At 35.8% G+C, this 23,468-nt stretch overlaps 2 protein-coding genes across 4 annotated transcripts; one reads left to right on the plus strand and one right to left on the minus strand.

The window, feature by feature from the left end:
- The first annotated feature begins 10,110 nt into the window (after nt 1–10,110).
- LOC141605294 (bifunctional dihydrofolate reductase-thymidylate synthase-like) lies at nt 10,111–12,124 on the plus strand. 2 transcript variants are annotated; one of them, XM_074424001.1, is made up of 5 exons: nt 10,111–10,329; nt 10,420–10,470; nt 10,739–11,205; nt 11,670–11,861; nt 11,923–12,124. In XM_074424001.1, the coding sequence occupies exons 2-5, from the start codon at nt 10,420–10,422 to the stop codon at nt 11,963–11,965; spliced, it is 753 nt and encodes a 250-aa protein (XP_074280102.1). In that variant the 5' UTR covers nt 10,111–10,329; the 3' UTR covers nt 11,966–12,124. The 2 variants fall into 2 exon arrangements, with proteins under 2 accessions (XP_074280102.1, XP_074280101.1); XM_074424000.1 differs by having other exon boundaries at nt 11,670–12,124.
- Nucleotides 12,125–12,896: 772 nt separating this feature from the next.
- LOC141605296 (phosphatidylinositol/phosphatidylcholine transfer protein SFH8-like) lies at nt 12,897–21,330 on the minus strand. 2 transcript variants are annotated; one of them, XM_074424002.1, is made up of 15 exons: nt 21,037–21,330; nt 20,815–20,939; nt 18,761–19,070; nt 17,339–17,438; nt 16,941–17,207; nt 16,784–16,861; nt 16,590–16,691; nt 16,460–16,509; nt 16,254–16,353; nt 16,091–16,162; nt 15,872–15,979; nt 15,469–15,604; nt 13,804–14,204; nt 13,318–13,392; nt 12,897–13,210 (listed from the first exon to the last, which is right to left on the minus strand). In XM_074424002.1, the coding sequence occupies exons 2-15, from the start codon at nt 20,846–20,848 to the stop codon at nt 13,190–13,192; spliced, it is 1,854 nt and encodes a 617-aa protein (XP_074280103.1). In that variant the 5' UTR covers nt 20,849–20,939; nt 21,037–21,330; the 3' UTR covers nt 12,897–13,189. The 2 variants fall into 2 exon arrangements, with proteins under 2 accessions (XP_074280103.1, XP_074280104.1); XM_074424003.1 differs by having other exon boundaries at nt 15,472–15,604; nt 21,037–21,221.
- Nucleotides 21,331–23,468: the final 2,138 nt, after the last annotated feature.

Raw genomic sequence — 23,468 nt, forward strand, 5'->3', positions numbered from 1 at the left:
AATCAAACAATTTCTTTTGTAAGTTATAAGCTCTTTACTTTCTTAAAAGTAGCATAAATTCATCATTTATAACAAGTGACGAATTTAACCTCCTAGGTTTTGAAGAAACAACGTCTTACACAAAACGTCTCATGTAGCCAAGAAAGACCAGTTTCTTGCGACATAACATTCTTTGTGGCATTCTTTGTGGCTCTTGAATAATTTCTCCCACTCTGTCTTCTAAAAATAAACTTGTATTTTTAGAAAGACAGTTTCACGAGCCGCAAACCCGTCGTACTCGTGATAATTGAAGAGGGAAAAATGAGCATTTGTTTCTTGTGAAAACTTACAAACATGGTACCCTTACCACTTCATATCTCATATGATTCGATTTAGTGGAAAAATAATTTAGACAAAATGATAAAATCCCCAAAAGGATCAAGTAACTCAAAATAACTTGATCGAAGTCCAAACCTTATCGAATAGCGTTTGAATTCTTATCCAATCATACATTATCCCATAATGCGTGTTAAGAGAGATTAATTTGTGATACTATATCACAATTCATTTGGCTTATATCAAAGTCTTCACTTTGATAATCCCATCACGACTAAATCGTGATTCCTTGAACTCTTTGAAATTCTTCAAAGATGTCTCTATTTACCTTATTAAGTGAACATATTAGTGTCAACTTAAATCGTTGGTAAAAGATAATGATCAACCTATTTTGGATAGATGATTTACAACCTCGATCTCCTTTTCAACCAAAAGGCATGAGACATCTTGCTTTGAATACAAGATACGCATATACCATTAACAATCTAATGGTTTCAAGAGTACTCGATAACTCTTTGCGTTCATCATTCCAAAATTTAAGGTTTAATCTTGGGTTACCAATTTGAATCTTACATCATCTACATGATATATCATTCTAGTTTGGTTTAGAATATAATCACCTTGATAATGGACTAGCCATACATCAAATCGTGGTGTATAGGGTCACAAAAGTGAAAACCTCTTTTGTATCTTAACAAGTTTATATATTCTTATTTAGAGTTTATGCACTTAATAGTCATAATTAAGTACAACTTTAAATCCAAAAACTAGATTGAGTACACAATTACTCTATCTCTCGACATTATTGTTGCTAGTCGTCATATTCTAATCATCATATGTATCAAGTACAATGATAAAAACCTCCACTGGTTTCTAATATTGACGAAGTAGTACTAGCAAAATTTATGTCAATCATATAAACATTTAAAGAAGAAGATCCCATTAGATGTCCCACAACTAACTTGTTGATTCTTCAATAATTTGGGGTAGTTTCCTTTCTCGTGTCCAACATTTAAGACAATGGAAACTTTATCGGTCGGGATTGATAGGTTTAGTATCGTCATTCTCAACAACTTTACCTTTAACATAACCTTGTATCAATTCCATTCTAATTTTACTTCTTTAACCTCGTCCTCATCTTAACGGTTTAAGAGAATGCTCCCACTCATTTCAATGAGTCTTTGCTTTGAGAAGCAAAATTGAATTCATGAAGATTACTCTTCATTTGTTCGTTTTAGTCTTAAAACTTTCATTGAAGTGGTTGCGTTATTTTGGTCAATTACGAATTCTGAAAATCTAATCACCAAAACAATTTATCGCTTCAAGGTACTTAATTCAATTAAGCATATGAAACATAGTCCATTGTAAGTAGAAGTGTTAGTCATGAATCAAAAACCTGTTTCATAATGAATAACTTTAATCTATACTCTTTACAAGAGATCCTTATCAATGGTTCATTTGAGGTTTTAGAAGCAAATTCATATTTGTCTTTAGTTACGATCTTTTAAGGAGATTTGAATCAAAAATCGAAATGATATCGTATATAAATTGTGGTAAAGAAATAGAACAATATAAAAAACGGAATAGTGGAAAACTTAACATTTATCGTTTTATTAATACTTGAAAAACAAGTATAGCATTTACATAGTGACCTCTACCCAACTATGATAAATGATTCCAAGACCCAAATTCATATTGACTTAGGCACGGTGGGGCCGATACATCCTTTATCAATATAACTCGGTGGATTAACGTTTAATCGATTCTACTTTTAGAACTCTTGGTCGATAATATTACATTAACATTTATCTTTAGCCCAAAACACATTCGACAAGGGCACGGTGGGGCCGATACATCCCTTATCAAAAACTTTTGTTGAGTTCAATCCAAATTTCGAATAAATGTGTCCATGATCCAAACCCACATTAACTTGGGCACGGTGTGGCCGATACATCCCTTATCAACATGAATTCGGTGGATAGACATTTATCACCCACTTCCCCTACGTAACAAGGTTTGTACCCCGGTGGGGCCGAGCGCACTCCCTCGCGAAATAGGTTTTCATGGTTTCTACTATTTGGTAAGGCTATGTCTCAATTAATTGTTTTAGCGAGAGGTCATGTCAATTTATTATCTATCACGTTTTAAGTGAACTAAAGCGGTGAACTACGATAATTTTAATTGACACGGTCGATAAACTCGATAAAATAAGGATGCATGTTTTAGTTATGGCGATTTAGCGATGCATGTGACATAAAATAAAATGCAAGCGTAAAAATAAATAAATCCTAGTATGGCCTTTCCTAAAATAGAAAAACTATTTAACTATTACATATTCGGAAACCAACTCCATTGGTCCCTTGAACTTCGGTTGTGGCACGCATCTCGAGGTAACACCGTCTTTATTTATCGCCATTCTTGAAGAAATCCGTCTTTGGGAACTCCGGAATGAATAAAATTACATAATAAATTACATAATTTCCTATTATACATTTGTAACTAAAATAAAAATAAATCTATTAAATTACAAAACGGTGATACGAGATCACAATAAAATTACAACCGAATCGATATTCCCATACATTTCGGGAAATACCAATTAAAATCTAAGGCCATACTAAGTAAAATTACATAATTCAAAATTACATAAATTAAAATTATGACAATCATAAAGAAAATGCAGCATTATAATATGTATGAACATGCTCAATTTTATGCTAAATCGCCTTTAATTAGCCAATATCGTATATTACTTCGGTTTTTACGGATTTGCGTGATTTCAACATTTTATAATCACAAAAATACATAAACTCATATTTATGCATAAGTTAATTACCCTAACCTCTTAGGACTCAAAATTTAGTCTTCACTAATAATTTGACCATAATTAACCCATATTTTATAAAATTGTTCATAAATGGACCAAAAATTACAAAAATAAGCTATAAACTTCAAATAAATCACAAAATTTCAAATAAATTCAAAATTCAAAATTTAAACTTATGAACATTCTGGAAAAAATACCATGACACTCATAATGTTCAAAATCTTAGGTTAAAAATTTCGAAATTTTCCGGAAAAACAATGTTGCGGTTTATCGATTTTTAATAAAATAATCATAAAAACATGGAAAAATTATATTCATAAACTTTTCAATTTTAGATCTGAAAAAGATAATAAAATGCAACATTAGACGTTTTTCCTAAGTCATAGATTATGTTTTATTAATTTTTCACTAATAATGTCACTATATATGCTATTTTTCTTCAAAAATCCATAAATCATGCAAAAAGACTTCTTTATAGCCAATTATTTTACACACATCTTGTAAAATTGCATGTGACAACATATTAATTTTCTATGACCAGATTCGAAATTTAACTCATATTAACCTATTTTTCACCTAAATCCGAATTTAATAATGAAAAATCCATTTTTCGAGCATAACAAGTCCAAAAATTATGAAAATTTACAGGTTATCTCAAAATAATATATGTGACAACATATCCAAAAATCAATGGAAAATTCGAAGTATAGCTAATTTTAGACCGAAAATGACATTTTTACTCATAAAATCATATTTAAATGCCATTATTGTATAATATGAACAATAAAAATCCGTAAAATTAACCAAAATATCCTAAAATATTTTAGGACCAGAAATATTAACATGCATGAATTAATTTCGTGATATATCATAATAACACAAATTTTACAAGTTTTATATGTTATTCTTATAACTCGGAAAAACTTTTAACCGATTTGCATGCAAACAACCATGGCTCTTGATACCGATTGAAGGAAATGAAGATCTCATTACTAACATATTCATATATGTTATAAAATTAATTTGTCATAAAATTAATAAAGGTCTTATGCATGCAAACAATAAATCAAAATAAGGAAGAAATAATATCCTTACAATATAATTTCGGTTCAAATGGGCACAAAAGAGATCTCCTTCTCTTTTGTTCTTGAGCTCTCCAAATGGAAGAACAAGGATTCAAATGTAGAATCCCTCCCAAAAGCATATACCCAAGGAATACATCTTAATAACCAATATTATTTAGATCTAGTAATAATATTAGTTTTTGCTATAAAATTAATACAAAATAAATTGTATTTTTGCTCTTGAAAATTTCGGTCAAGAGATGGAGTAATTTTGTGAGTTTATTTCTCTAGAATTATCATAAATTGTAGAGAGTTTTTGATGAATTTTCTTACACTAGAAAATTGGATGGGGAGAATGAATTATTATCTTTGAGAGAAAAGCTCTTCTCTCTTTTCTTGTGGAGTGGCCGAAAATTAGGCTTGGGTAGGATGCCCAATACCTTTTCATTTTGCTCTTCTCAAAAGCTTAGGTTTTGCATGCCTACTTGTTAGCTTTTATCATTATGTTTATACTTAAACAATTAACACAATTTCCACTAACTCCCTCCATTTATTTCGGTACACTCACATAAAATGGATGAGTCCATTTTATTTGTGATTTTGTCAATATGTCACATGTGACATATTTCATGGCATCTTATTTATAAAATGTATTTTTAACCATTAAAAATCAACATATTAATAAAATATGTCACTTATAAAAATTATCATTGTAATTCATAATTACTTGTACCAAAAGTGTTTTCCGAATTATAAATTACAACATTCTGTTATTTATAATAATTTATTCATTCCGATTCAATTGTTTCTGTAAACAATAATTTCATCTAAGTAATAAAATAATTCGATTACTTAGACCGTATCTCATTTAATCATATTTACAATAAGATACGTAAATTATACTCACAAAATCATCCGTCAATTTTAAGCAATTTAATTAACTCGTATCGGTATACGATTAATTAAATAATCCATTAAGAGTATTTCCCTATAGGTATGACCTAAGGGGATCAATCGATCACCACCCGCACGACAAGAATGTCAAGCTCTAGTCAGCCAATCATTACCGATATGTGTGGACCAGTTGACTGTAAAATATTACATCCCATATGTATTCTTAAAATGAGATTTAATAATGATATTTAAATCATGTAATCGCACTATTGTTGAGAACACATTTCCCAACACGCCGAATCGCTTTCAAGGATTAAACGTTCAACACCCTACTCCTAGCCATTAGTATCCCATATCTCGCTACCATGCTCTCAGCTATGCTCGGTTCCCATTTTAGATTCGTAACCTTGTTGAGAGAGATTGGGGATATAAGGTGAAATCTATTATTACTCACATGACACAAAAACAAGATAAAAAGAAGCATAGATAGAACAGTCCCTAAAACTGTTTAGCTTGTCCTCGCCCTCGTATTAGCATGTGCGCACGAGAAACGGAGGAGGAGCTACGACCAAGAACAATCAATCTAACAAATGAAACATTACAAGACCAAAATGACAACAAAGGCAACCGTGTAACGGGCTGTTGTAAACGAGACAAAACATGCTGTTTTGGGAAGTATTATTTCAGTGTTGAAGGGGCTGTTTTGGGGTTTTATTTGTGATTTTTGTGCAACATAAGAATGAAAAATAGAAGGATATGACTTAAACAAGAACACGAAGCAAGTTTAAGCTTAGGAGCAGTTTCTTCCAAGATCACGAAGCAAGGACTCAACTTTGCTCCAAAGCACTAAGCAAATGGAGGTTCTCTCGCACTAAGCAAAGATGAGATGTCCAAGCACTAAGCAAGAAACTTAGGATTTTCAAAAACCTCATATATTCATCTCAACAAATCTGAAAATTATTACAAGGATATGAGCTCTTTATATAGAGGCTCTAAATACATCTTGGCCCTTCACCTAAAAGTAAATCTAATGGCTACAATTAAAAGAGGAACAAAATAAAAATACAAAAGCTGAAAATTACACCTAACAACTAGTCATATGAGGCCAAAAGGACTACTTATGGCAGCAAGTGAGGCATGTAAGGCAGCCTTGTGATGTTGCTCATTGCTCTTTAATTGTCTTGGCTTCTTTAGGAGACAAAAGAGAGTCCACTTGTTGTCATTTGTGCTTAGAATCTTGCAATTGTGCTTCACCATTTTATGTTGCAAAAACATGGCTGTTAACATACAAAATTTCGGTCATTGGACCTGATTTTGTCCACGCATAGTATCGCACAAGGGGTTTTTGGTCAGTAATCGTGTAGTAGATTTCATTAGGGAGTCACAATTTTTCTTTATTTATAGGATAATAGGTTTGAAACTTAATGTGGATTTAATAACCGCTTTGGTTGAGAGTTGGAGGCCGGAGACCCATACCTTTCACTTGACTATTGGCGAGGCTACTATGTCCTTTCAAGATGTCCAAGTGTTGTTGGGCCTAGGGATTATAAGGGATGTTGTTAGTGGAACAACCGCTTATAATTGGCGAGCATTGGTAAGTGAACTCTTAGGTCAAACACCGGGTGATGATGACATTAAAGGGGCTTCGTTAAGGATTGGTTGGTTGTTAAAAAAGTTTATTGGTCTTCCGGAAGATGCAAATAAACAAGTGTTCATCAATATGTGAGAGCATATTTGCTTATCTTAATGGCAACTATCAGGTTTTCGGACAAGAGTGGTAATGACATACAACTTGTTTATTTGCCTTTGTTGAGGGATTTGACCACCATAAACAAATATTCTTGAGGTAGTGTCGTTCTTGCTACTTTATATCGCAATTTATGTAGAGTAAGCCACCACAAGTCAAGAGACATTAGAGGTCCCCTTATTCTATTACAATTGTGGGCATGGGAGCGGATTACAATTGGTCGACCTATAGTCACGGGCCCCAAGACCCACCCACTCATCAAGGAACGAACCCATTAGGCTCTCACCATCAACTAAGAATTGACTCATTGGGTCGTAGGTGGATAAGTCTAAATTGTAAGAGATCTCAAGGCACAACCACACTACTTGGGTATTGGATGCTTTGGATACCATGCGACAAGATCAATTTATATGGCAACCTTACACCCAACAAATTCTATCCTTTTTACCCGAGTTCTGTCATGATGACTCGGATGATTGGGTTGTGATGGTATCTGTGATTTGTTTCGACATTGTTGAGTGGCATTTTCCTAATAGGGTAGCTCGTCAATTTGGGTGAAAACAAGATATCCCTGAACCTTCTGACAATGAACCAAAGTTGCACAAACTTGACAAAAGAGGTGCCCATACAAGGAATTGGTTGGAAAAACATGCACCTTACGTGTCTATGTGGGCTAGGAAGGGGATGTTTAGGTTCCGTGGTGTGGAGGATGACAATGAAATGACCTACTACGACCCTTACATGGTTTGGTACCGGGATCACACTCATCTATTCATTAGTCCTTTCTCCCAACAAGCACAAGCTACTTATCAATAACCATTTAGAGCCTCACAATTTCTTGTAAGTATACTTATTATATATGTCTATTACTCATACTTAAACCATTATTGCATAAAATGTTATTTGTGATACTATTATTTTGTTTCAGGCTTAAGGTTTTGGCAATGTCCATATGAAGTGTGATAAGGAGCTTCAACAGATGTCTCTTAAGGTGCCCCCTCATTTCCGCTCCATGGTTTCTAACCTCCGTGACTACTCCTCTCAATCTCTTCAACATGTTGGCTATTCTCATCTTCTTCAACCAACCGAAGAACCAACAACCGAAGAAGCAAGGGAAGAAAGTTCATCTATGGGTCAGGATGAGTCGCTCAACTCAATGCAATTGGATGAAGATTTACCTTTGAGACACTACACTCGGCGATCTAGACGCACTAATCCTTCCATGTCACCCATCGATGAACAAGGTACCCCGGAGCCTTCAAAGGGAAAACTGTTAATGACTCGTCTTCGAGGGAAGAAGAAGACTTGAAGAAATTGATGTTATGTAATAGTTTAGACAATGAATGGAGTAGACTTTTTAGTTCGTAGACTTAATACCTAAACCCCTTATGCTAAACAAATTGGTGTGTAAAACTCTATTTTAATTTTAATAGACCATGTTTTATGTTTAAATTGAGTAATTGGGTTTGTGTTGTGCAGTGGAATTAAGTAAGGAGGAAGGGAACTTGATGTATTTGTGTTGTGCAGTGAAATTAGGTAGAGAGTAAGGGAAAACGATGATGAAATATTTAAAAAAAATGAAGCTGAACAAACACGCCACTCATAATGACGTTTCTTGTGTTGTAAACACGCCATTCGTATTGGCATGTTTCATGTGTATCATTTTTTCCATTTTTTCAAGTCCCTCAAAAAATAAAGCTGTATAGACACGTCACTCCTGTTGGCGGGTTTCCTTTACAAGACACGTCATTCGTATTGCCGTGTTTGAGTCCAGTAGCTGCTCAAACTTGACACTTTCTTAGTCACTATAAACACCATTAGCGTGTTTTTTTCAATTTTTAGGTTTTGAAAATCCGAGCCTACGTGGACACCATTTTGACAATTATTTTCAAAACCAACCCAAAACGACAACTACTTTATTTTTGAGCATTATTTTAAAAACGAATTCGTCAAACGTGCTATTAAAATCTGCTAACCGTATTCTGCTAACATTATCCGCTATTATAAGTCTGCTTCTGCTATCTGCCAAACAAGGCGTATAACTAAATAACCTACTATAATTAATTTCCATCTGGACCGTTGATTTTATAATATTTTATTGAAAAACCGGTTTAGGAGACTTGCTCAATAAATCATGGGTTATTCTATGTGGTACCCTTGTGTTTTTTCGAATTCTACGTGGTACCCTTGCGTTTTTGAAAACATCAATGGTACCCCTAAATTTTGTAAAATGTTCTCAAAATACCCAAACTACTAAAAATCACATTTGTAAACAGTTAAATTTTGTAAAGAAAATATGTTTACGACTAACTAAACGATGTTTATGTTAATGGCATGATAAATTATTGCCAAAAAATCAATGCAAAATGTATAAACTAAAACATTTTAGGCATTTTAAGATGGGGAAATATGGCAAATCACCCCCATAAAGTATGATACTATGTGCAATCAAACCTCTTAACTTATAAATATAGCAAATCAACCTTATAAGTTTCTCTTAATGTGCAATTAACCACATATCTTATTTAGAATAATAAAATTTGCTAATTAAATATTTTACTATTATTGAAAATCAAAATTATTGATTAGATTTTAATCCTAACTTTTTGATAATTAAAAAGCATGTTCAAATATTTTTTTTTATTTATTTTGGTGAAAAATGTTCATAATATGAGAATTGTTAATGAAATTACAATGAAAAATTACATGACCAAATTTTTGTTTATACTAAATTTAGTTCGCATTTTTCGTTGAAAATGTAAATATTATATTTAATTATTTAAGAAATATATTTATAATAGTTTTTATAATTGGTTTTAGTTAAAAATGGTAAAAAAAAACTTGATTTGTGCTTAATTGCACATTTTTGGAAAGTTATGGGGCTAATTTGCTACAAGTGAAACTTCGCTGATTTGCACATAGTTAAGTTATGGGAGTAATTTGCCAGATCCCCGTTTTAAGATGTTTTCATTAAGTTTAGGAGTACCACTTATATTTTTGATGTGCCATAGAATAATCTTTATGTGATTATGGTCATCTAAGCACACAATAATCTAATCTCCCCGCCTCCCATCACTATAGATATCCTGCTGGTATGTGTCTACTAGAAGACCTAGAAGATCTAATCCCGAAGAGGCGAAGACCGTCCCTTCAGGCGGTTCATCCCAACCTTTCGTCATGTAATCAAATACGTTTTCGCATCTATTATTTACTGAGTAATTTAGTATAAAGTTTATAATCTCTATTCGGATTAAATCTAACATACCACATAGAATTCGAAAATGTACAAGGCTACCCTATAGAATTCTCATTCTCCTTACTCTTCTAAATTAACATAAATTGTAAATATCGACAATAAAAATGGGAAAGGGCGGAGAGTGGTAATCTGTAACACCAAATTCACTATCAGCGATAGTTCTGCTGAAAAAATGGCTTTAAAATTTTGATTTTGCAGAATTTGAGAGCCCTTGATTATCTTCAAGGTTTTCCTTCTTTCCATTTTCTGGGTATTTTGACTTGTCCATTTTCAGACTTTCATACAATCTGTCAATCTGATTTTTTTTTTTCTGCAGATGTTTACTCAGAAATGCTGCCTTTCATGGCGGAGTTTGCAGCATTGCCAGGTTTAATTTCTTCAGCTACTCGCTGTTCCTGTAATGCGACCTGTATGCATACAAAGCCCATGTTTAATGTTATGTATCTCATTTAATGATATACAAAAATGGCCCGTCTTAAGGGAGACTTACTCGTTTAATGTTACAGACCTCATATAACCATAATAACAGTAACTGTGTTGTAAGCATACAAGTGCTTTAACATATGAAAATGGCCCGTCTTAAAGGAGACTTACTCGTTTAATGTTAATGTGCTTTAACATATGAAATGTTACAGGGTCCATTGATTTGCCATAGAATTAGGCATGCCCGTCGCATCTCAGGGCCTATTCTGCCCATGTTTGTGAATAAGGCCAGTGCAATGCCGCGTGGTGTTATAAGGCGTTACCAAGTTGTTGTTGCTGCAACTCGAGATATGGGAATTGGGAAAGATGGCAAATTGCCATGGACTCTTCCCTCTGATCTCAGATACTTTAAGGAGGTCACCACAACTACATCAGTTGCTGGAATGAGGAATGCAGTGATCATGGGAAGGAAAACTTGGGAAAGTATCCCTCTTAAGTATCGGCCTTTACCTGGTCGCTTGAATGTTGTACTGTCTCGCTCAGGGAAAATGGGATTAGCAGCATTGGAAGATTTAGTTATATGTACTGACTTGAATTCTGCGTTGAAGTTCTTGGCAGAACCTCCAGTTTCATTGTCTGTGGAGAAGGTGTTCATCATAGGAGGTGGCCAAGTTCTAAAGTAAGTTGGAATAAGTTCGAGATATGTTGGCTTTGGTTCGAGTTATTGTTCTTTGGCTTTGAAATGTGATGAAATGTGGAGAAGGTGTTCATCATAGTAGTCTCACTAAATTGTTTGTGTAATTGTGTTTCATTTCTGTGAATCGGCCAATGCAAATATCGGGCCAATTTGCACTGTTGGTCTTTTGTAAATTTTCTCTCTGTGTTAAGGAACAAGTTTGCATACGTAGAACCGCCACTCAGACACCCGCACCCTGCGATGGGCGAGTGTCTTTATACACCGGGATAATGTTATTGTATACTAGATTAGCTTTGATTTCTGAATTCTGATGGTGATGTTTATTCAAGGTTTCTGAAATCTATTGTTGTCTAATATTGGTTTCCGGAGGATATGTTTGCATCAGTCACGTTGCTTTTGATAGTTGATTCAAGGTTTTTGAATTCGGATGGCGGTGTATGTCACAGGGAGACTCTGAACGCTACTGGTTGTGAAGCCATACACTTGACTGATATCAAGACAAATGTCGAATGTGACACTTTCATTCCACGAATTGATTCGTCATCATTTGTTCCATTGCTTTCATCCAAGGAGATTGTGGAGAACAACATTCAATTTTCTTTCCTGACCTATGTCCGAATGAATAACTCTGCTGAAGAGTCGACCACCTCAGAAAATACTTCCGGGTCCATTTGCAGCATGGAGACCAACAAAGTGAAGTCGAAAGCTATTAGGGAAATGCATGCTGAATTTGATTATCTGAAACAAATTCAGGAGAGGATAACAGGTTCAGATACATTTGACAGATAGATTTGATTACTGAGACAGTGAAACAAACTCTGTGTATCCTTCGGATTAATGGCTTAAACTTACTTTCCTTTGAAAAGAAAAACAATCCGGGTATTTAAGCTTTTGATTGATTGAGACGGATCTTTTAGCATGGACCATGGTACTAGATTGCTAATGTTCTCAAGTTCCGTAGGTAAGCTTTTGATTGAGACGGATCTTTCAGCATGGACCATGGTACTAGATTGCTAATGTTCTCAAGTCCACATGTTTATAGCCTGGGAACCTTGGTTTCTCCTCTAATGGACTCCGCTTGTTAGGTTACCATTTTCTTTTCTTGGGGAAAGCTTCCTTTTGGCAGCCCGGTGCACGACAGCGTCTAGCCGGGTCTGGGGAAGGGTCCCACCACAAGGGTGTAATTGGGGAAAGCTTCCTTACCGACAAAAAAAGGGAACAGCTTCATTTTTCTTAAAAAAGAAGTGGTCCATTGATTGCGGTTGTAGACCAGCAAAGCGAGGATGGGTGCAAAAAACTCGTAAGATCAAACACTACTAGTAAAAACAAAAAGGGGGTTGCGGTACGAAATCAATACATCAGCTCCAATTCATGGGACACTGAACATCACATCTTCCTATAACGTTCTTTTCCATACGCCGCCTGCCGGTAGTTTTCATACTCGTGAAATCATGACATGCACAATGATAACACCCAATATACTGATGACACAACTTCACAAGGCCTTCATGTTTGAAAATCCATCAGAAAGTGTTCTACGAAGATGAATTTTCAAACCTGGCAAAGTGGCAAGCCGAGTAGCGAGTTGATCCAACGACAATAAGAATAAGCGTGTAACAAGAAAAACCGCTAAACGTTTCAACACAATTTTTGGCAACAAAAGCATAACTATGTACACTCTTCAAACTGCCGTGTTTAGTTCCAGAAAGGAAAATTCAAACTGCTGTGCCAAAACCAAGATGTAAGATATACGAGATAAATCACTTGGACTGTAGTAAGCAGTAAGCACGACGTAAATCTTACATACCCAGAAAAAGAAATACTACCAGTCTAGCATATGCATATATACAAATTTGAGATCAGTGAAACTTCAAGTTCCTGAACTTTATATACAATGACTGGTAGGATTTGGTAATCTATTCTCCAAAACTGGCAAATATCATCTTCAACGGCAACAATTCATTTTTCACCAACACGACTGTCTTCTCTGTGACAAAATAAAAATAAATATTTAGTGGCATAAATCTAGAAACGTTTAGAATGTAAACCAAGGATTTAGCCATGGGATTTTGCCTATTAGGACTCGGTACTCACCCTGTACATAGCTGCTTCTTGTGCATCAATGTATGCTAGCAAATCGTCCTGCCTCATCAAAGCTTCATGCAATGCCTGATTGTCGAAAAAACAAATAAATTCAACATGAAACCAAACCATGCTTTAGCCAGTGTACAAATAGAACTCTCTCATAATCATTCACAGAGACAATTACCAACATTTTAGGGCCATTTAATTTGAAGTCCACGAGTGTCAGGCACAATTTTTTGAACAGTGTCATGTTTTTGACCTAAAATGAAGTGTTAAGAGTGCCTTGTCATGGCAGGAGGTCATGTTATGGCGAAGGTCGGAGTGTCTGTAAAGTCACAGACAGCCAAAGAGAAGTGTCTAAGTGATATATTTTCAAACTATTTGTCAATAAACAATAAATTTCTTAAAAGCTCATCGAGACATTGAAAGACATCTGGAATGAGCAAATAGAATTCTTATCTGATTCTTAAGAAGTGGCTGAAAAAAGATGACTACCTTTTTGGTCGAAATTAACTCTGCTTCTAATGCATCGACGCGATAAATCGCAACATCTAGTAGCTCCTCTTTTTCGGAAGGCATTTTGATAGATTTTGTTTGCAAATTGGTCACCTTCTCTTCAACTTCGTTAAGCCTTCTGAGTATAATTGAGAACAAATTTGGATCTGCGAGCTGCGGACATGCTGGAGATCTAAAATATTCCTCAAAGTCTGGCCCGATAATCAAGCCCAGAATGCTTTGAGGCAGATTTACAATGAATCTGGTAGTCCCTCTAGACGCTTTTACAGTTGCAGAACGAACAAAAACCAGCAAAGTCATAAAGAATGTCACGACCACAGACAAAAACCTAAAATGCTGCCACTTTCGACAATCTTCACCAGGTTGTTGAATACACTTCTCTGCAGAAAGTCACAGTACACAAATAAAAAATAATTAAATCATTATTAACACAAGACCCACTGTATGTTACTTGAAAAAATTTATGTTCACAATTGAAACTATTTTAGAAAGCTCCGGATTACACGAGTTATGATGTGCCTACTGCCAACAATTTTTATGATCATCAAACTGAATGAAAAGTGACCGACAACTCCTTAATATATTAGCCACATAATCTACTTCTAGATATGTAGCCGTGCAACAACCATATATTAACATTTTTTTAGGAACATGAGATTACTGAAGCACTGTTGCATGGTATCTGACCTCACAGATGGGCCATAGGCACGAGGCGGAGACACGGGGTTCAACTGAAACCCCATATTGCTAAAGAAACATGTTACGTATTGACGAAAACTCATAACATCAGCTGAAAAGACAAGTTCACTGGCAGCAGTTCATGTTGCAAAGTGAGGGATGTTTCAAGTTTGATTCCCGCGTATGACATTTACTCCGTATCATTTTATAGTGACAGGCTTCTTTAAGAGGTTACTCGGTTATTCTTTTTACACGTCGGGATGAACTTCGCCAGATATTAGAGATTTAGTATAAAAATATATCAACAGTGTAGTAAGATATTTTTAGTGTTCTCAGGGAAGACCCATGTAATTTTTTCATAACCATTAGTCGATTACTATTAGGTATAACTTGATAAGATAATGGTCTATCCTGAATTTTTTTAGTCAGAAGCGAAGATATTAATGACCTCATTATTACAACAAAAAAAACATTGCCTCAGTGCCTCAAGGACTCACGCAAATTGAGAGGTTAGAAGGGGTCAGATGTACACAATCTTACACACAAATAGGCTGAAAATTGCGTGAGAACAACATCGAATGACAACTACTTCACCATAAAAAGAAGCATAGTCACTTTAGTGAGTAATTTATTGATTTCATGAATCTAGAAAAAATACTTCAGAGGGCAGTTTTATGCTAGGAAGTCGTGGTTCCTGTTTTATATGATTGACATGTAACTTAGCGGTTTACAACGCAGGCAAAGACGAAAACCACAATGAAAGTTTGATTTGAGCTTTAGCAATAGCAGACCACTATTGATAGACCAATTGCATAAATTAAACTGGCACAGGATCTATTTGTCACCATCCTTATATAGTTTGCTTTGTCACATAATACCATAATGATGCAAAGTCTAAAACTATCAAATCTATCAATAGTCTGGTACGCCTGTGGGTTTTAGCATAAATAAGTTAGTTATACTAACCTCCTCCCAATGAATTTGTTTGTGCCGTAGACGCTACTCCGTTACATGCAGCATCCACAACTTTCACAACTACTGGCACTTTCTCATCACTATCATGCACACTACAGGTAGAACAAACATTTCCTGCAACCTTACCCTATAACAAGACATTAAGAAAATGAATTTTCATTCGCTCATTTAACTATCTAAGTAGGAGTATTCAAGAAGTTTAACATAGCCTACATATGCTGAGCAAAGGTATCATCAGAAAATTCAGGAGAAAACAAAGGTAAATAATCAAAAAGTAACTCAATGTGTTCTCTTTTCTACAAAGCTATCTAAGCCACGGAGTATTTTACATGGAGTACCATATATAATAATATCACTATTAAATTCAATCAGTAGTTACTCTTGAAACACTTACTTCATTTACTGGCATCAATTGTAATTTCAAGGAACCATGTGCTTTCCAAGAAGAAAAATCTTCAACCTCAGATCCAGATTCGGCAGTGGACGTGTCATTATTTTTCGTCTGACATAGAAAACAGAGAAGCAATCAACAGAAGAACCTATGTGGAAATAAAACAGAACCAAGCCATAGTTTCAGTGCTTGATTAGAAGTTGTTCAAGGAATCAAGCATACCATGTTGTCACAAGCAATCAACCTTCCTTCACTATTTGAAATAGCCACCTCAGCTTCACCAGATTTAATCGTCTATAAACAATAAGTTGAAACAGATAAGTCAGATTAGTAGAGCAATATTTATCCGACTTAAACCGTAAAACAAGTGTTCATCTGTGACAACCTTTAAAATATCAAGATCTTTCCAGGGCCCCTTATCGGAACTCAAACAACCTCCTTGGTCTGCACAATTGCATGTACCACCAAGGAATTCAGGCAACTGACTGCAAGCAACAGAAAGTCAAAACATCAAATGTTAAAGAAACGGACGAGACAGAGAGTACGTTATAATAATGTTGCATAGGTAAGCCGTGAAAAATATTAAAGTACCTCTTATCAATAATCTCTAGCAATTTGCTTTGATACTTCTGCCCAAGAACCTGATAAGAAAAAAAATCATTCAAAAGAGATCCACATCTACTCCACTCAGCTAGCAGATTCAGAACACTCGGAAACATACATGGATTTTGGACGTTGTATGAGGATCAAGGAGGGTCTTGATTGTGTTCCAGATTATCTTAAAACCACTGCCAGCATTTATGATGTACATGCGGTGTAGCGTCTGCAAAATATTATCAGCAGGTAACACATCTAACCAAAAATATAAAATACTAAACATCCATATATAGGGGCAGTTTTCGATTACACCCATACCTCCGGATAGTTGTCATTATCAATCTTCTGTATTTGCATTATGAGATCACGAGCAGGTTTAGCTAGGTTTTTGAAACCCTAAAAAAACAATATAAGAATGAGAATATAAAGTCTGTCCATGGTCCATATGTAGATCACAGAAGGTAAGACAGCATACCACGCCTTGAACATCCAAAATAGACGTCGTTGAATTAATATGCCTTTTGGCAGCAATGGAGCAAGCAGGAAACTTTATTGCAAAGCACCTTTCAAAGTCCTGTGCATGGTACTTCAAGTATCGCTCCATAGTAGTTACTTGCAAAAGTTTATCGGCATCAACTTTTCCCAACTGATAAATATAGATGGGCCTCCCATCTTTGTCAACCCCGTGAAAACCTTGAGGACAAAACTTTAAGACTTCGTTCAACTCATTATATGCAAAATCCTGATAAGAAGAAGCTAAATGTCCATTGTCAAAGCACCAAAGTAGACTGAACAACTAAATTGCATTAGTTCATGCCACCAACAAGATTGACTGAACGCCGACTAGGTTGGCTTATCAATCTAGACAATTACCTTCAGAAGAGTGTCAGCACCAAATTCTTTTCTCCATTGAAGCATATTAGCCCACATTTGTTTCGCTTTCTCAATGTCAAATTTCCTCGCCTTCAAAAACCTGCAAGGTTGAATGTTGAGACAAGTACATGGGATATATTTTTTTTTTTCTCAAAGGTGTGTTTGGAAACAAAAAGAGTAGGGGAGGGGAACGGGGGGAGAAAGGAGCAGGAAAGTTTTCCCTCCAAATCATTCCTATGTTAGACGGATTTGGATTTGGCCTGGAATAGGGAAAATGGATCCCTACATTTCCCTTCAACCCCATTTGGGAACTAAACGAGATAATTTGTATATTTCCCTTCCCTTGCCATCCTATCCCTTCCCTTCAATTCCCTCCTTCCAAACAAGTACCAAAGATTGGTTGTTGTTATAGGTATCAAAGATTTAGCTCCAAGTCATAATTTGCAAGCAAACAGAAACATTTTACAATAATATTTATTTTCACAGTTATCTTGTGTTCTCATTTACTACGAGCTTAGCCGAATCACCTTTAATGAATAGCAAAAGCGAACTGTAGAACTGCGTACTGTATTACAACTCTAGCCACGATCCCTTAATATATAGTAATTTATATTAACTTCTCACTAGAAATTCATATCATAATGTACATGCTTACTGACACTCTTATAAACTACACAGATTTTTTTTCAAGGGAGATAGTAATGGTTTCTTGGAAAACCATGAGAAAATAGATGGATATGTAAAATGGTACCAAATCACGGTTTGAAATTTGACCACGGCTTTGGTTATTGACACCTTATTTCCTTCATTACACTGTAAATGTGGCTCACAGCCTATAATGCGGTTGAGGTATTCAAAACTTCTTTAACTCGGTCAATGCGGTGTTGTGCCCTAGATGTAATACCATGGTGTGTACAATTTCAAGTGTTCAACAAAGTTGGAAAGGTTGATGGTAGCACATTCAGAGCCTTGAAAGTTGGAACCATGCTGGGACACATGTCGATCCCAGGCTATATGTTTCAATAAATCCTCCTTTTATATGAGACTCATTAGTTAAATTGATTGACTGCAGAAATGTAAAACCATATCTTCCGGTGATTCCACATATATACTTGAGGGGAATAATGAATAGATGCTATAGAGATAAAGCGCTGCAGCTATGTCTACATCAAGTTACAAAATACAGTTAAAGTTTAGATCCAAATTTACGCAACACAAGGGAATTAGGTGTCGTAAAAGTCCCCACCTGCAAGACAAGATAGACACTTGACATATGCTGTACTTTCGCCCATAAGAGTCGCTTAATATAAAAAATAAAAAAGATAAAAAAAACACCACATTCATGATTGCGATAAACTGGTTGTTAACAGCATATGAAGTTCCCATAAGTTGGCATCAAATTGAACTACTGGACAAAATTACCTCAGCAACATATAATAATCATCATGTCTTGCAGGTAGCAATTCATCCACAAGTAGCGCATGTCGAAATGCTTGTACAGCCTGCACTTCCTTATCATCTCGCACGTCCTTAATAGAGACACAAGCACCTCTGCCCTCAACTTTCCTCCTCCCTCTTCTTAGGGTGAGTGAACGCCTAAGTTTACTCGAAGCGTTAATGGCTTTCTTCTTTAGACCACTCCCACTTCCACTCCTCTTTTTCTCATCTTCGGATACTTCAACATCTGACTTTTGCTCAATTCTTTCAACACAACTTGATGATCGTTCAAAGCCTGAAAGTAACAACATAATCAGACATCACTCAATCCAACATGTAAAATATCTTTACACACTAGAAGAAGCAGAAACTAACAGATTAAGATGGATGCACATTTTCCTTTATTTCTCAGTACAAATCATAAGAGTACACAGGCAGATAAGGCGAAATCATTGCACTTTATATAACCATATTGGAATATTTAACAAGCATTGCCCTCATGAGCAGTTTCTAACAAAAAAAATCTAATGAAGTGGGCTACCTATAGTTAGTTAATTCCAAATACTTGTTTCTAGGGCATATTTTTCCACTTTTCTTTCACTCTTCCAAATTGAAAAACAGGGAGTTAGTTTATCCGCTCCACTTGTTAGGGACCGCAATTCTAAGCTTGATATATAGATAGCCTAATTTTTTCGTAGTCAAAAGCATCTCAACCAAGAAATAAAACATTCACTAAACCTGATAAGCAACAAACACCATGAGGGTGAAAACACATAACTTAAGCTTCCACATTGCTTCTCGTGATAATTCATGGAGAAAACCGATGCAATCTCTACTGTATAGGGATTCCCACACGGCCACACCTATGAGACAGGCCAACTCTTTACACATTAAATTGAATATTAATCCATCCTTCATATTGTCTATGTCAAAGAGGTCAAACACTTAGCAGCAGAAAATGCAGGATTCTCTCAACTGTGATGTGAGCAGGACGAGCCTAGTTGAGAGAATTACCTTTCCGCAACATGCAAATCTACATTTTTAAACAAAATTTTACCTTTCTACCACAAATAGTGTTCTAACCCTATGCTCACTCCCCAAAAAGAGAAAATGATACACAAATGTAACCATATGCCTGCTTAGGTTAAGGTTTGTGTCAGAGGGACGAGATAGTTATGTAAGAATACACATAGTCATCTACCTGCCTAAGTTTCTTACACAGACACCCAAATGAGAATCGTCGCACACTTTCAACAGATCAAACCCATCGTCTTTAACCAAACATACCAAAACTAACAACAAAACCCTACAACACAAACAAAAGTTACACAAATACTTGTATAAGGTGGTGTTGCACAAGCATTTGGTTATTTTGGTGTAAATCCACCTCTTAATTTACCAAAATATCCTTTTAAAACCAGTGTTTTATAAGTAGCATAAGTTGTTTCAGCGATGTAGTCGTTTTTGTAATTTTGTTTTATGGTCTACATACACTATTACGGAGTACTATCATGTAAAACGGTTTTATGTAGGTCAACAAATACGAACAAAGCTCTCCCTCCTGAATTCTAACAATTCTAACAAATCCCGCATATTAAAGGTCCTGAATTGATGCCTCTCGATAAAATGAACAACCCCATATTAGTCAATTTTCCAATCCAAGTCATCATATATCCAACTTAAACATCCTAAAATATAACTGAAAACGATTTCATGAACACAAATTACTGAAGAAAACAGAATACTTCCAAACAAAGCAAAAAAAATAAAATTTATTCCAATAATGAATCACCCATAATAGAAACAAAAACGACGACACATAATTCCAGCACAAAGTAAAAATCCATATATGACATCAATACATCAATTAGTCTCCTGTGAGGCGGTTTTATACTAATATTGCGTAAAACGGAAAATAATAATAAACTCGTGAAAAGCGGTTAAAAACCCGTTTTACACAAATTATTGTACAAATTTGAAAAATTGAAAACAAGAATCCATATTAAAAACGATAGAAAAACAGAATTAAATAAACTTACGAGGACGAACAATGCGATCAAATGAACCCGACATAATAAATTCTCAGAAAAATTATAACTTGGAAATGAAATTCCAGCCTTCAATTCCAGCTTCAACACAACATTTTCAACACTTCCATAATTACCTATCAAAATAAATACAATTCAATCATACAAAATAATAAAATAATAAACAACAAATATTTATTTAATTATTATCAAATGAAACAAAAAAAAAATTACGTAGAGGTGAATTTACGAAACGGTCCGCAATGTGAAATTGGAGGAGCGGGAAAGGTTGGATGAAGATGAATACGAAGAAGGAAGAAATCCCCAATTCAATTTTTATTTTTATTTTATTTTTCTAATTTTGAATTAATTTGATTTTTTTTTTGTTTTACGTGGAAAAGTATTTTTATTTCTTCGACGAATACATTCTAAATTTAAAAAATTAAGATATTTTTTGTAGGAAAATAAAATTGAGGGTTTATGGTATTCATGTTTGTATTGTGTGGTGTAAAAATAGGAGGCTTATTCTTTCATGGTGAGCTGCCACGCACTCATATGTGGGTCCCTGACGTATCTATTTTGTTTACACGTTTCTCCTTCACTGGTTGCTTACTTGATTGAATAATTAATTAATTCGGTAATGATAAATAAACTGAATATTCTAATAATAAATTATTGAAAAACAGAACAGAAGTCTTCACCGTTATAGTTCCCGCTCTTTCGCTATTGTTGAATTTTCATCCTTCAACTGACCAATCCCGCCTACGCTATCCACCCGTCTAATACGCTCTCTCATTCTTAGTTTTAAACACAACTCGAGTACAATTATTCATCACTTGCAGTAGATTCGGTAAAATAGATCCGATTTAAATGAGTTTATGTGAATAATTTGATTGTATATGATAATATGAGTGATAATTGAATTGAGAACCCCAAGCTTGATCTTATTTAAATGTTTATTTATGCATAATGGTCATTATTATCTTAAAGAACTCGATATTAATTGAACCTAAAATGACTCGAATTGTTGCAACCGAACTGATTTGTACCGCATTTGGCCAAGTTGTCAGGTCTAAGTTAAATTAGTTCTTTCATTTGGCAGTATGTTTTTATAATAAAAGTGTCTCTTTTATCGTTGATTGGACTATTTATATTAGGGTTTTTTGTCAAACACAACTTTTAAAAACTTTTTTTTTCCAAACACCGTCGGATAAGGGGTCGGAGGACAAGTATGTTGGAAAGTATCGGGTCGTAGAGAACCCGTCATCCCAGAGAGTGTTGACTGAGAGGTTGGCCCGGAATCGTAGAGGACGCTATTCGAATGTTAGAGAGACATCCTCGAGCACGGACAGGGCGAGGCCGAAGAGGGATACTTCTTGGGTCCTAAGAGAACACATTCTTGGTGGTCCTAGTAACATTGCCGTCTTACGGAGTTTTGGTGGACACGTTGCGTTCAAGTGTTGGTTGGACCCTAACCTGGAGAATATGAGATCGTGGCTCAAGTGCTACGAGAGGCCGAAATTTGCGAGGGAGATTAGGGAGATATATCTCCGCAAGGTTGTTGCCGCTAGAGTAGAGGTGGGCTGGCTTGGGGTTTTAAGGGGTTGTTTTACCACCGGTCTAGACGATAACCTCCTTAGTGAATCTATCGAGAGGTGGCACCCGGATACTAACACTTTCCATATGCCTTTTGGAGAGATTAGTATCATGCTCCACGATGTTGAGCAGATTCTTGGGCTACCTATTAGTGGTGATCGGGTGTTTGTGGACGGTATAGCCGAGACCTATGATAGTGGTTTGAGGGGGAATATTGCTAGGTTTTATGGAGTTCTTGAGTCCGAGGTGGTACCACCGCGCTATAAGAATGGTGGTTTACTTACGACAGAGCTGAGGAATGTTATTGAGCGAGGCAACGAGCATCACTCGTTCCGGGCTTACCTCCTGATTTTATTGGGACATACTCTTTTCATGGATAAGAGTGGTGATAGGGTGAACGTTCACTTGTTGCCCTTGCTTGATAGTCTTGATCGGATTGATTATTATGCTTGGGGTGCCGCTTGTTTGGCTTACTTGTATCGAAAGTTAGAGATAGCATCGCGTCGAGATAGTACTAGTGTAGTGGTGTTAATGGGTGCCTACCGTTACTCCAGGCATGGATATACGAGTACTTTCCCAAGTTCCGACCCGGCGCAGGATTCTATCTCGAGGACCGACCTTTAGTTCAGACTTGGGCCCGCTTGCCTCAGGCTAAAGGTGATTTTGAGAGTTTTCAGATGTATCGCCATAGTTTGGACGATCGTAGGTCGGAGCATGTCCGATGGTTGCCCTACGGGAACTGTCCCCAAGTATCTTGTAGGGTATCGCTTTACTCGGGTTTTATCAGACATCTTGATATAGTAGAGCCGTACCAGCCTGATCGGTGCATGCATCAGTTTGGGTATCGTCAGACTATCCCGTATTCGTCTCTTGAGTTTTGCCCGGCGAACGGGAATTACAGGCTTTAGTTCGGGGAAGAGCCCCATAGGACATGGGGGATCCCAACTTCAATCATATCGTTCCGGCATCGGTCAACTAAAGCAGTTATGCTTTTCGAGCATGCTCAGGAGTACATGAGTTGGTATGTGGAGATTTCACATCCGTATTTCTACCCCCCTCACATCGCCTAC

Source organism: Silene latifolia, chromosome 10, assembly GCF_048544455.1.
Source record: "Silene latifolia isolate original U9 population chromosome 10, ASM4854445v1, whole genome shotgun sequence".
NCBI classification, from domain to species: Eukaryota; Viridiplantae; Streptophyta; class Magnoliopsida; order Caryophyllales; family Caryophyllaceae; genus Silene; species Silene latifolia.

What these genes read in the sequence shown, in the direction of transcription:
- LOC141605294 (XM_074424000.1), top strand. Translation starts at nt 10,420, where the DNA reads ATGTTTACTCAGAAATGCTGCCTTTCATGGCGGAGTTTGCAGCATTGC. An exon ending in GGAGTTTGCAGCATTGCCAG is followed by an intron (nt 10,471 to 10,738) that starts GTTTAATTTCTT and finishes GAAATGTTACAG; the next exon opens with GGTCCATTGATTTGCCATAG. An exon ending in GGAGGTGGCCAAGTTCTAAA is followed by an intron (nt 11,206 to 11,669) that starts GTAAGTTGGAAT and finishes TGTATGTCACAG; the next exon opens with GGAGACTCTGAACGCTACTG.
- LOC141605296 (XM_074424002.1), bottom strand. Translation starts at nt 20,848, where the DNA reads ATGTCGGGTTCATTTGATCGCATTGTTCGTCCTC. An exon ending in TGATCGCATTGTTCGTCCTC is followed by an intron (nt 19,071 to 20,814) that starts GTAAGTTTATTT and finishes TGTTACTTTCAG; the next exon opens with GCTTTGAACGATCATCAAGT. An exon ending in GTGCTGACACTCTTCTGAAG is followed by an intron (nt 17,208 to 17,338) that starts GTAATTGTCTAG and finishes TCTTCTTATCAG; the next exon opens with GATTTTGCATATAATGAGTT.